Below are 13,282 nucleotides of genomic sequence, written 5' to 3' on the forward strand. Positions count from 1 at the left end.
ATATTCATCTTAGGTTTTAAGCTGGTTCACACCCACGGTCTTACCATACCTGACAACTCCTATTCCTGGCCAGTTGGGGTCATCAACGTATAAGAGGCCTGCCGTTGCCATCACCTCCTGCTTGAACTCCTCTCGCAGCTGCAGTGTACAGGTCAGGACCGGCAGCTTGCTCTGGACGCAGGCCACCAGCTGATCCACATCCTCTCCCCGAGTCCCTAAAACTGGACACGTGCACAGAATGTCAAGGAAGCGCTTAAGGAATGGCTGGAGATGAGGCAGCTGTGCTCTCACTTCCGCCATCAGACATCGGCAGTTCTCAGTACAGCCAATCAGTTGCAGTTGAGGGGTCAAAAAAAAAAAAAAAAAAAAAGCCAGTAAACCCAGATACGTGAGGATATGAGATACATGAGATACGTATGGATGTGAGAGTCGGACCATAAAGAAGGCTAAGTGCCAAAGAATTGATGCTTTTGAACTGTGGTGTTGGCGAAGACTCTTGAGAATCCCTTGGACTGCAAGGAGATCCAACCAGTCCATCCTAAAGGAAATCGACCCTGAATATTCATTGGAAGACTGATGCTGAAGCTCCAATACTTTGGCCACCTGATGTGAAGAGCTGACTCACTGGAAAAGACCCTGATGCTGGGAAAGACTGCGGGCAAGACGAGAAGGGGGCAACAGAGGATGAGACAGTTGGGTGGCATCATCGACTCAATGGACATGAGTTTGAGCAAACTCTGGGAGATAGTGAAGGACAGGGAAGCCTGGTGTGCTGCAGTCCATGAGGTCACAAAAAGTCAGACACGACTGAACTATAAACCCAGAAATGGAATAAGCAGGTGTTAAAAATTCACATAGCTGACGGTCTAGGTGTAGACACATTTTATTCTTACACAAAAGATAGCATTAGCCTCTCTGATTTAACACACAGTGAAATCCTACCATAGAAATCAGATTTTTCTTGAAGAAAGACTGCTTAGGTCAAGTGATAAACATTTCATCAGGTTGCAAACAAGAAGACAACCACACAGTTCTCACTCTCCATTAACACAGAGGGAAGAGAGAGGTTTTAGGGGGCGGGGGGGTGGAGGGGCAGCAGGGCAGGGTGCTGATGGCGACAGTACCAAGTACTTCTGAAGGTCAGAGCCTGAGAGTCTCAGGGTTCAGGGATCCAAGAGGCTTGGCAACATCACTATGCCCTTGCTTCCACTGATTTAAAAGCTTATGTGATCTAAGCCTCAATACATGCAGCCTGAGGTGTCCACAGTTACTTTTTCCAGTTTGAGAGGCTAAGCCTCTGGGCCCGGACCCCCTGCTCAGCAGGACCAAAGGCTCCCAGAATGTCCCGAGGCCTCTGGCCACAGTCACGACGTGCAGGACAGGTGCCTGCACTTCCCTACTTTGAAGTCTGTGGGAACATACCTTTCCAAAAATGCCGAAAACTCCTCATGAAAAACCATCAAGCATTCTCTAAACATATTTAGATCATCTCAGAAAAAAGCGCAATTAGACTTCTGATGCATCTCTATACAGCTTATTTTTAAGTGCCTACTATAAAATATGCCAAGCACTACCCAAGCCACCTCATGTTCACCGTCTCACAGTTTGATCTTCACATCACCACTGCGAGGTGGTGGGGAACAGGTCTGGAGACAAGAAACTCACTCCAGGTCCCACAGGTATGAAGTGGCTGAGGGGAGACAAGAAGCCCCAGGACTTTCTGTCTTAAATGTCTACGTGCTTTCAGCTCTGTTGCTCTCTAAGAGGCCTACGACAGTGACCTCGACCTTCACTGGCCTGTTTGGTGCCCAGGCTCCATTCCAAGTACACTCAGTCAACCAGAATCTCTGCAGGTGGGGCTGGGCGCTGGGGCTTTTCAGAGCTCTGCAGGGATTCCAAAGTCACTCTGGACTGAGAACCCCTGAACAGAAAACAAAGGGTCACAGAACATCAACACACAGGCATTGGAGTGACTTCACAGATCTCTTTGTGAGGAGGCACCCTGGAAAGGGCCTTGTCTACCTAAACGCAGTTAAATGAAAAGGAAAAGCCTCCCCAGGGAGAGAAGACAGCCTCACAGGGCAAAGCGATCCGTCCACAGCCCGGACTCTGACCACCTGGCATTGGTGCCCTCAGAACAACACCAGGGTGCCCCACAGAGACCGCTTACCTGCCGCCGTCATCAGAGGGCTGAACCGCATGCACGTGCCCTCAACCTCCAGATCCATGACCGTGAGGCCGCTCACGGGCACCAGCTGCTTCAGCTGTTCTCCCAGCTGCAGGGAAAGGGGCAGAATGAACACACTCTGCAAGGAGGGCACCCGTGTCTCCTCGTCCACTCAGCCCAGACCCAAGAGGCTCCTGGAAGTGAGTTTCCTTTCATCTGTGATTTTCTTTGAATACTTCTGGCACCTTCATTTTAAAAATTGTAAACTTTACATTTTTTCTTACTAAAAAAGTTTGCTATAGAAAAATCTAGGCAATACAGATAAAACAAACCAAACCAAAACTTACCCACAATATACCACTGAGAAACACCTCCTGACTGCTGACATGTGGTATAACCCCCACCTTCTGCGTGTGTCTATGTGTGTTTCTTCCGTTGCTGTTGTGAAATAGGATATACTACATGCTGCGTAGTAAGCTGCATTTTTTCATGCAATTCAGTGACCATTTCCCTTCTGCCATGAACACGCAGCTACACGGTTTATACTGGCTGTTCTGAACTTCACTGCATGGGTGTACCTTATTCACCCAAACACCTAGGTTAGGCATGTCCAACTATTATTATTTTTTTTTAGGCTACACTTTGCGGCATGCAGGATCTTAGCTCCCCATCCAGGGATTGAACCTGGGCCCCGTGCAGTGGAAGCTCTTGAGTCCTAACCACCGGGGGCATGTCCAAGGTTTTGCTAGGGTTGGTGCTGCTCTGGTGAACACCTTTACATTGTTTAGAATATTCTTTATATTGAAATCATGCCATGATTTCAGTGTCAAAAGACAGCCAAAGCAAAGGGCTCCTCCACCAAAGGCATGCAGGGGAGGGTCCATGTGCCTCCTGGGATCAGCAGAGCTCCACAGTGCCTGTACCGTAGGCCACGTTCTGCTTGCTGTCATTCAGCCTCACAGGGCCGGACAGAAACGGCTCTATGCAGAACCTGTGGGAACAGTGCTGAGAGGGCCTGCCGGAACTCGTGCAGCCTCTGGGGCTGTGGTTTTTGCTTAAGAAGCCCAGGACAAAGCCCCACGCTTCACAGGGGCTCCCCCGTGAGTTTGTGTCTTCCCAGAGGTGACTACGCATTATCCCAACCATCCAGACGCGGCAGGAAGGGCACGTGACAGTGTTCTTACCCAGCGGTTCAGGGCATCACAGGAGTGCCTCTCCCGGCCGACGGCTGAGGGGGCTGTGCTGGGCGCTGGGGTGGCATTAAGTCCTGGATCTGACACAGAACACAGAGGGGGTTTGCCTCCCGGAAACACAGCCAACTACAGCAACCCCCCCAACCCGTCTCACTTAGCGCCCAATGTGAACCTGAGAGAAAAGCCTCAAATATTATGAAGATTAATACGCTTACATCTATTCACACAAATGTAATTCTTAATTTCATTAAAAAATTTTTCTCTCAAGGAATTCTGAGCAGAAATCCAAGCATAAAATTACAAGTCACCAACTAGTCTACAAGCACCGAGCCCTATGTAGGGGACTTGGCCCAGCAGCACGCCAGGCCTCACAATGCAACCGGTCTCCTGCGATCAATGGTCGAGGTGCCTGCTCGTGCCAGGCGCTGCACTAGGCATGGGGTTAGGATATGAGGCAGACAAGGTTTTTGTCAGGCTGGCGCTTACGTTCTATGGGAGAAACAGCATAAAGAAATGAAATTACCAAATACTGCTGTCAGGGCCCTGAAAGAAGGTGAGGCTCTGAAACGATATGAGGGAGTCGGTCACATCAGACAGGACAGGCAGGGAAGGCTCCACGAGGGGATGGGCACTGCGGGGACCCGAAGGCTGAGCAGGAGCTGGGAGGACGAGGGGGATGACTGCGCAGAGGTCCTGCTCCAGGACCTCAGAGAAGACCAGTCTGACTGAAGCGCAGTGAGCAAGAAGAGGAAGGCAGGGGGAAGGGGAGGGCTTGACTCGCAGGCTGCATGAGGCCTGGTCCAGAGCCTGGACTTCATCCATTGGGCACAGGAAGACACACAGGCTACGGGCAGGGGAGGGACAGGATGTGGAAAACAGTCTGGAATGGGGTCCATGGTTGTCGGTGAAACATGAAAGCACCCTGGACTAAGCAGGGCGCCTTTGGGACATTATTCACAAAGAGAGATTCTTGAATCCACTTACTGAGTCACAACGCTTAGGAAGCGGGGCCCCCAACTCTGTTTTCAAGGGACTTTCATTCATTCCAGCAGTAGTCCAGGGACTGGTGTTTGGAAACCACTGGTTTAATCACAGCAAACTGTCAGTACAGTGCTAAGGCAAATAGGCCTGGAGTTCTTGTCAACCTTAATATATCTTTTTTGCAATGATGATAAGATTTTAGCAATCAAAATATTTTGGGCTACCTAGTTAACTTGAAGTGGTTTAACACTCAAAGCCCTTACACACAGAAAAATAACCCTCATTTAAAAATCACCTACCAGAGCCTGGGAGTTCCTGGAAAAATCTGAATACCACCACTGGGGAACTGAGCTCATCTTCCACCTGAAATATGGAATCCAATTGATTAAATTTGATTAAATGGATTTAATCCAATACATTAAATCCAATTTACCACATGACAGTAAATTCCAAACACCTACAAAATCAAATGGCGAGCTTGGAAACTAGGCTGCAGATGTTGCCCTTAGTAAACACATAGAGAGAATTCCCTGGTGGTCCAGTGGTTAGGAATCAGTGTTCTCGCTGCCAGGGCCTGGGGTCAGCCTCTGATCAGGGAACTAAGATACCACAAGCTGTGCAGCAGGAAAAAAATCAAAACACCAAAACCAAGAAAACAAACAAACCAAAAACCCAACCACCATCACCGCCAAAAACCACATCAAGTCCAAAGGCTAATCTCAGTTGCTAGGGAAATAAAAACCAAGGGTTTAGTAAAACTCTTAGAGATAATTATAAACCAGTCCTGAGAATGCTTTATAATATCTGACACTGGTACATTAAGAAGCAGAAGGAAATTTTGATAGTTATGGATAAACATGGGTCCAACACAAAGATCAAAAAAGACAAGAAAAAAGTGGCACTAGAATTAGCGTTGAGAGTCCAAGCTTTCAAGAATCCAGAAGTGAGGCCACTGCAACCAGGACTGACTGGAGCCTTTTCTACTCATTGTGTGAAACTCACTAAGCAGAAGGCAAGTCCTGCTGGTGTGTGGATAACCACAGTCTAGAACTGAGGCTATGTTTCTCTAAATCACCGAAGCGGTACTATCATTCAGGACAGGCATCAGACAACCATCTTCACTAACAGATTTCCTAGCAGATGAAGACGGCCACTGCATTAAGACTGCCCAGCCCGAGGTTCATGTTCTCCACTGAACAAATGTACAGTCAGCCGTCAGCTTCCCCTCAGAGTCAGGACAGAGGGCGTGGCAATGCCGTCCACAGACGGTGGTGTTGGAGAAGGGGGTGGGGGGTAGAGGCAGAGAGGCTCTCCAAGCATTCGACAGCTCCAGCACTGCAACTCTAGTCTTGAAACCTATTTCCCAAGGCGCTGGGAGGGCCACACTAGGGCATGCAAACTGGGAGACAGGCCCAGGATCTTCCCCTCTAAGTTGTTCAAAGGAACAAATGTGTGTGAGTCTGATTAAGCAACAGGTAGATTTGAATCTGCCAATTATTTATGGAGTCGATTCTTGTGCTTTCATATCTACTATCTCTTTTAACTTTCACATAAACAAATCTATTAGTTACCTTTAAATTCAAAGTGGTTTAATATTTATATAGAATGGAGTTAAGCATAAAAAGCAAATGGTAACAAAGTAACAAAATTCTACATTCCTATTCTCAGAACAAGGTAGAACTTGAGTGCCAACACTTGCATAGTCTTCTGTTTCTTACTTCTTTGAGCCCAGTGGTTGCAAATGTCAGTGTGCATAAGAAATACCGCACAGGGCTATATATGTAGGATTCTGGTTCTGGCCACATGGTGGACCAAGTTGACACTGAAGTCATCAAGTCTAAATACCTGAAATGCTTGATTAAATGTAATCAATAACCAAAAGAAGTTCAAATCATTGTTAGGCTCACAAAAAAGGTGAAAAACTTCATCCACTGATCAGTAAGAAAGCTTAACTCTGCCTAAGGCTCTTCAGAGAGAGAAAAAAAAATTCTTTCATGAGAAATGAAAACATCAGGTGTGCTCTGCACCTGTGTATGACATCCTCTGTGGGACTCCTAAAGCTGGGAAACCAACATAAATAAACGCACCCAGGCCAGTCACACAAGAGAAAAAAAACTCGCTTATAACAGAAAAATTATGTAACATAGGAAGCAAGAGTCAGCAGACACAATCGAGAGGACAATTTGTGGCCCCAAAAACTGAGACTGAAACAACCACTGGAAACACATGACGATCACTGTGTTTAAACAGAGAGACAAAGGACCAGAAATCCTTGTTTTAAAAAGATTATTAAAAAACAGAATAACTTGAAAAAGGACTGAAGAGAATATCGCAGAATCAAAGTGGTCACTGGAAGTAAAAAGCGCAGTGAATGGGTTAAACAGCAGATAAGATGTTGCTCAAGAATAAATGACTGAACTCAAAGAAGGATCTGAAGGGAGGCAATAGAAGGCAGCAGAGAGAGAAAGAGATGGAGGCATCCAAGAAATTGATGGAGGGCGGAATGACAGGTTCAGTATGCAGCTCGCTGTGTTCTTGAAGGGATGACATATCTGAAAAAATTAACTTTACAGAATTAAAAAAAAAAAAAAGAAGAATCCTCATGTTAAATCAGCACAAGTCCCAAACAGGAATGAAAAAAAAAATCCTCACTTAGATGTATCATGGTCAAAGTGGCAGAACACTAAGGACCAAGAAAATCTTAAAAGGCAGCAGACATAAACATGAAACCATGTTCACTGTCCCACGGAGGCATTCTGGAATTCTCAGGTGTAACGGTGACAGTGTTAGAGTGTCCCCTCACAGGCCGACTTTAGAATCCACTCCAAGTGCTTGATAAGAGCCCAGTAAAACAACAGCCTCATCAGAGCGCAGTTGCCGAGGAGACTGAACTGGCACCCTGAGAAAGCGGGTCATGAGTGCCACCCCTGGCCCTGGCACTGAAGGTGCTGAGCTAGGGAAGTGGGTCTGTGTCTCTGCAATGGGCGAGGCTCCGAAGGGCCCTCCAGATGGGAAGGAAGAAGGTCACAGACACTGGGAGAAGGGAACAGCTATGCAGCAGAGAAGCTTTTCTGAGATACGCTAGGGTCAAGTCCTGGCTTTGCCACATACTAGTTCTGGGACTCCGGACGCACAGCTCATCTGAGCCACAGAAACAGATGCTGCCGCTCAACCCCAGAGGCTTACTGTGAGGATTCACGAGTCAGCACCTATGACAGCACCAGACAAAGGCTGTAGCAAGGAGCAAAAGACAATAAACGATTGCTTCCACTTTATGGGGCCTGACGGTCTTCATTCTGTCTTCCCACACATTAGCTGATACGCCCCTCCTAACGAACCACCGAGGCAGACGAATCCATTCTCCTGTAACTACCCTGAGACAGAGGGTCCACGGGCGGAGGACTCAGGCTTTGAGAGTACATCCCAGCTCTACGCTGCCTCGCCACTTCCTTATCCTGTCTGTGCCTTAGCTTCCTCCCCAGTAAAAAAAAAAAAAAAGGAATAACCACTGCATCCAACTCACAGAGTCTGTGTATTTACTCACACTTGAACACCTACTGTATGCCAGGTACCACACTGGGCGTAGGATATAAAATTATGGACAAAAAAAAAAAAATTATGAACAGACAAAAGTCTTTGCCTTTACAAGTCTTCTCCAGACAAAAACAGACAAGGAACAAATACAGACCACAATTTCAGGCAGTGATAATGATGAAGGAAAAAACCCAGAGCAGACAGAGTGATGGATGGTGGTGGGTGTTACTCCGGTGGGGCTGGGGCTAAGGGAAGGCCTCTCTGAAGAGGTGATATGTGGGAACTAAGATCTGAAGGATAAGAAATGGGTAATGAGAAGAATTAAAGGGAACAGTGCTTCCAGGTATGGGGAACAGCATGTACAAAGGAGACCTGTAACAGTTAAATGAAACAGGCATGGACGGGGGACTTAGTACCACGCGTGCGACACAGCAAGCATGTCACAAACAGCAGCTGCCGTGGTGACAGTGGCGATGACGACGGTGGGTTACTGACAGGAAGATGATGATGATGGCGTTGATGGATTACTGACAGGCCACAGTGCCTCACGGTGTTTGCCAGTGACTGTCCACTCTACTGAGTAAAGCAGCCACTGGAAGGAGGGAGGGAGCAGGGTTATGCCTGGGCTCTATGTGGCCTTACAAAGAAGTCCAAACCAGCTGGCAATTAATGAGCAACCTCAGCTCCTCCTGGTTTGCAGGAGAATGAGGAAGGAGAGGTGTGAGGAGGACACCTCACACCTCAGCAAGGGAGCGACAGGAAATACACAGGCCCAGCACTGCCTGTACCCCACCAGCGTGCTCATTCCAGTCCATAACTTAGTCTTTCTGTTTGCAACAAAGAGTGTCCAACCAACATACCTTCACCGACAGCTGAGCTCACAGGCTTGGGAGGTTAACAGAATGAGTCAGTGTCACAGGGCCCCCGTGGCAGAGCTGAAATTGGAACCCAAGTCTCCTGACTTACATGGATCCTCTGTTTCTCCGGTGGGGCCACTGTCCCCTTCCAAGCTGGGAGTGGAGTCACCTCAGGTCAAGTGAGTAGCTCCCAGCTCCTACTCAGAAGGCAGTGAGGGAGCAGCCCCTGATTAGGCACTTAAACTGAACCATGTACTAAAGTGGATACAAATTACACTCACTTGAACCCCAAATAAACTCAAATGTTAGTTTTAAAGTTAACTATATCCTGTAGAATTGTCAAAGAAATGCTCCTTCATGCAAATGCTCTCTGGGATCAGAGGGCTTCACAAAGGGTGGCCCAAAGTACTCTGAGAGACAAAACAATTTTCGACTTGAGGAAGATGGGTGTTCTAAAAATCCCTGGACAGGTGAAATCAATGGTGCTTACTACATCTTTGTGCAATTTTAAATTTTAATAGAATAAAAACTGTGAATGGATTATTTGAAAAGCACTGTAGGTGTTCAAACAGTGTATGGGGCAAATTTCTAGGCATTCTGCTAACTGCAGAATTAGGTCATCAGGACATGTATAACTTTCCCAAAGAATGGTGGTTAACTGGAGCTGCCACAATTCCATGGACATGCACCAAATCTGGAGAAAATCATGTTAAGTTACTGAAGGTAAAAGTTACTGACTTTAAGAAACAGATCAAATTATATACTATACCAAGATTTTGATGTGGTTCACTTTCTTCAAACTTTCTTGCAATCGCTGACTCTGCAAATGACAAAAAAACAGTTTCATGTAATTTCATGTTAAGTAGTAGTTTTCATAAGGGTCTTTGCAAGTCTGCAAACAAGGATCTTGGGCAGATAAAGCCATCTGTAACTTGATGATTTCTAAATTTGACTGCCAATTTTTGCATTTCAACATCTGCAAATATTCCCCAATATGCCAGTTACAATTACATTTAGTGATTTCAGAAAAGCTTTTTCTAATGATACATACATGAATTTGTTATGTTAGCAACATAGAGGTCATTCATTCATTCAAAAAATACTGAGTGCAAGGCAACAAAAGCAAAATTAAACAAGCAGACTACATCAGACTAAAAAGCTTCTGCACAGCAAAGGAAGTCATCAACAAATGAAAAGGTAACCTATGGAACGGGAGAAAATATTTGCAAATCATTTATTTAATAAGGCGTTAAAATCCAAAGTATATGAAGAAGTCATACAACTCAATAGAAAAAATCCAAACAATCCAATTAAAAAATGGGCAGAAGGTCTGAATAGACATTATTCCAGACAACAGGCACATGTAAAGATGCTCAACATCACTGATCATCAGGGAAACGCAAATCAAAACCACGAGATGTCACCACACACGTGGGAGAATGGCTGTCATCAGAAGGACAAGAAACAACAAGTGTTCACAAGAACGTGGAGAAAAGGAACACTTGTGCATTCTTGGTTGGAATGTAAATTGGTGCAGCCACTGTGGAAAACATATGGAGCTTCCGCAAAAAGTTAAAAATAGAACCACCATATGATCCAGCAATTCCACGTGGGTTATCTGCACTGAAGAACAGGGAAATACTAATTTGACAAGGTATGTTAACTTCAGCATTATTTACAATAGCCAAGATACAAAAACAACCTAAGTGTCCATCAAAGGATGAGTGAGTTAAGATGTTAGGTCATATAATAATACACACACACATGCACACAATGGAAAATAACCAACCATAAAAAAAGAATAAAATCTTGTCATTTGCAACAACATGGGTGGACCTTCGGGCTTCCCAGGTAGTGCCAGTGATAAAGGACCCACCAGCTAATGCAAGAAACATAAAGACCTGGGTTCGATCCCTGAGTCGGAAAGGTCCCCTGGAGGAGGGCATGGCAGCCCACTGCCGCATTCTTGCCTGGAGAGTCCCATGGAGCATGAAGGGCCACAGCTCACAGGGCCACAAAGAGCCAGGCACGAATGAGCGTCGTAGCATGCACACATGCGTGGGCCGTAAGGGCATTACTCCAAGTGAAATAATTCAAACAAAGACAAATGCCATGTGATCTCACATGTGAAGTCTAAAACAAAACAAAGCTGATAGTTACAGAGAAGACTGGTCTCTGCTAGAGGTGGCGGCTGGGGGAGGTCGGGTGAAGGTACTCAAAAGGTAAAAAGTACAAACTTGCAATTATTAAAAAATAAGTCACAGGGAATATAGTCAATATTACTGTAGTAACTTTTTTTTTTTTTTTGTGGCCATGCTGAGTGGCATGCGGGATCTTAGTTCCCTGACCAGGGATCGAAACTGAGGCCCCTGTAGTGGAAGCGCAGAACCTTAACCACCAGACCGCCAGGGAAGTCCTGGAAACTAATTCTTAATATGCGATCACTGGACCTTATATTTTGGGGGAGCTGCAGAGACCAAATGAGAGCCTGCATCCATGGGGAGCACAATGCTTGGCACTGAGTTTAATGCTCTGGAACTGCTTCCCATGAAGATGAAGAGGAGAAAAAGGAAGAAAGAGAGGAGGAGGACACTGATTTTTGCTCTCTGGGAATGTGAGGCCTGGTCTGGACTACAGGGCAGGACGGGACATGGGAGACCACACCTGCTAAACCTCTGTGGGCTTTTCACATGAGCGTTTAGCAGCGTGAGTCAGCAGCAGAAGCCAGTCCTCAGGAGGGTTTGCGATCCACTGTGGTGTCTGCCGGCAGGTATATGCCAGAGTGCAGGGACCTCAAGTGTCTGGTGGCTAATGTCATCATTATTCTCTCGTACTCTGTAAACCAAAGGGAGCTGAACACCTCTCCCTGGAGTGCCCCAAGCTTCCCCAAACTAAGTTACCATGGCAATGAAGGCTTCTCCTTCCAAAGAACCAAACCTCAAGATGACAGCCAATAGCCCCAGGAGAAAATGTTTTTAAAATTTGCTTCTGTAAACATCATGAGCATGAATCTTAATATTACTTCATGTAAAAATGAAACTACTTAATTTAGAATGTTCATATTTCATTAGAAACTCATGTTAAAATAACCTATTATAACGGGACCCCTATCACAGTAATATGGAAGTACTAATTTTTCTTAAATATAAAAATGACACAAGGATGTACGAATTCCAAGAATATATTTAAAACAAAGATTTATTTTTTCTTGTTTCTGGCTGCACCCATGCAGCATGCAGGATCTTAGCTCCTCAACCAGGGAAAACAAAGATTTATTTTTAAAACTATCTGCATACCTTACCATATGATTAGGCCCTACTGTAAGAGCTTTACATGTATGAACTCACTAAGTCCTCATGACAATCTTTCATTACATCATCACCTCTATTTTACAGGTGGGAAATCAGAGGGACAGAAAGGTGAAATCATGCTGTAGACTTAGGGAGAACTCAGCTCTCAAAAACTGCGTACATAAGGCATTTTTTGTTTTCTGAACTACAACATAATTATGTAGTTTTCACAATTAGAACACCTCAAACAGAGAATTAGAATTGTCCCTAAAGCCTTGCAATTTGGGAGCCCAAGCCAGCGGGTGTTAAAAATATCCATGCCAGCCTTACTCCCCCCAGCCAACATATTCTTTTACCCTCAAGAGTCGGTGGTCAAGTGGAATGCTTATCCCGGCCTCCGCATCCTCCTCCACTCCTTGGCTATCACCGGGACTTCGTTTCTCCCCCATGCTGACACCGGCATTCATTTCAATCGGATTTCATTTGGACACAAATGCTGGGACAGACCCAGCAGTCTCTCCCAGAACTTTGAACAAGAAACCTATATATTCAGGGCAATGAGTCTGCTTGCTTATGAGAAGGGAAATCCAGACAAGGAGGAATTGAAGGCAGGGTAAATCAGTGAAGGACTTTTCTGTCTGTTACTGCCATGGAGTATCTGTGACTTGTGCGAACTTCAGGTTTCCACTCACCAGCTGACAGGCATGCTTGATCCTCTCCACAATCCCATCGAGTCCCAAGTACTGTAAAGACAACCACAGTGGCAGGGCACGGAGCTTGTCTGCTGGCTTATTTGATGTAAGACCGGAAACTAAAGTCTAAAAAAGTCAATATAGGTTATTGCTTAAAGCCAATGAAATCACATAGCAGAACTAACCACTTTCCATTTACTATGCACTTAGTTTGTGTCAGAAGTTATGCAGGCACTTAGCTTGCATTATTTATTTTATCATCAAGCAACTCCATGAGCAAAGTATTCTAGGCGACTTGGCTCAGAGATCTTGCTTTTTCCAAGGGTTTGTGGCTAAGATGTGGCAAAGCCGGGATGAGAATCCAGACAGGTTCATCCCAGAGCTGGAGCTCTTAGCCACTCAAGAGGTAGCCCCTTCCAAGGCTGTTCTGAGCATCCTCAAATACTTGGCCAGAAACACACGATCAAGGCTTAACTGTTTTAAGAACCATTGAAAACTTATTTCGCAGTTGCCTATCACTAACTGGTTCACTAACAAGAACCATCACTATGGTTTTAAGAACTACATC

The 13,282-nt window shown here is 45.6% G+C and overlaps 1 protein-coding gene across 5 annotated transcripts in view; it reads right to left on the reverse strand.

Annotated features, from left to right (window-relative positions):
* PDXDC1 (pyridoxal dependent decarboxylase domain containing 1) overlaps positions 1-13,282 on the reverse strand; it is a 54,307-nt gene that overhangs the window by 5,801 nt on the left and 35,224 nt on the right. For all 5 annotated transcript variants that reach the window (XM_070460864.1, XM_020872251.2, XM_070460865.1 and 2 more), the window contains exons 12-17: positions 12,715-12,840; positions 9,502-9,552; positions 4,641-4,704; positions 3,352-3,440; positions 2,171-2,276; positions 50-221 (exon numbers count right to left, since the gene is read on the reverse strand). In XM_070460864.1, coding sequence (XP_070316965.1) covers positions 50-221; positions 2,171-2,276; positions 3,352-3,440; positions 4,641-4,704; positions 9,502-9,552; positions 12,715-12,840 — 608 coding nt within the window. The remainder of the gene's footprint in view (positions 1-49; positions 222-2,170; positions 2,277-3,351; positions 3,441-4,640; positions 4,705-9,501; positions 9,553-12,714; positions 12,841-13,282) is intronic.

This window comes from Odocoileus virginianus, chromosome 33 (genome assembly GCF_023699985.2).
Source record: "Odocoileus virginianus isolate 20LAN1187 ecotype Illinois chromosome 33, Ovbor_1.2, whole genome shotgun sequence".
NCBI lineage: Eukaryota > Metazoa > Chordata > Mammalia > Artiodactyla > Cervidae > Odocoileus > Odocoileus virginianus.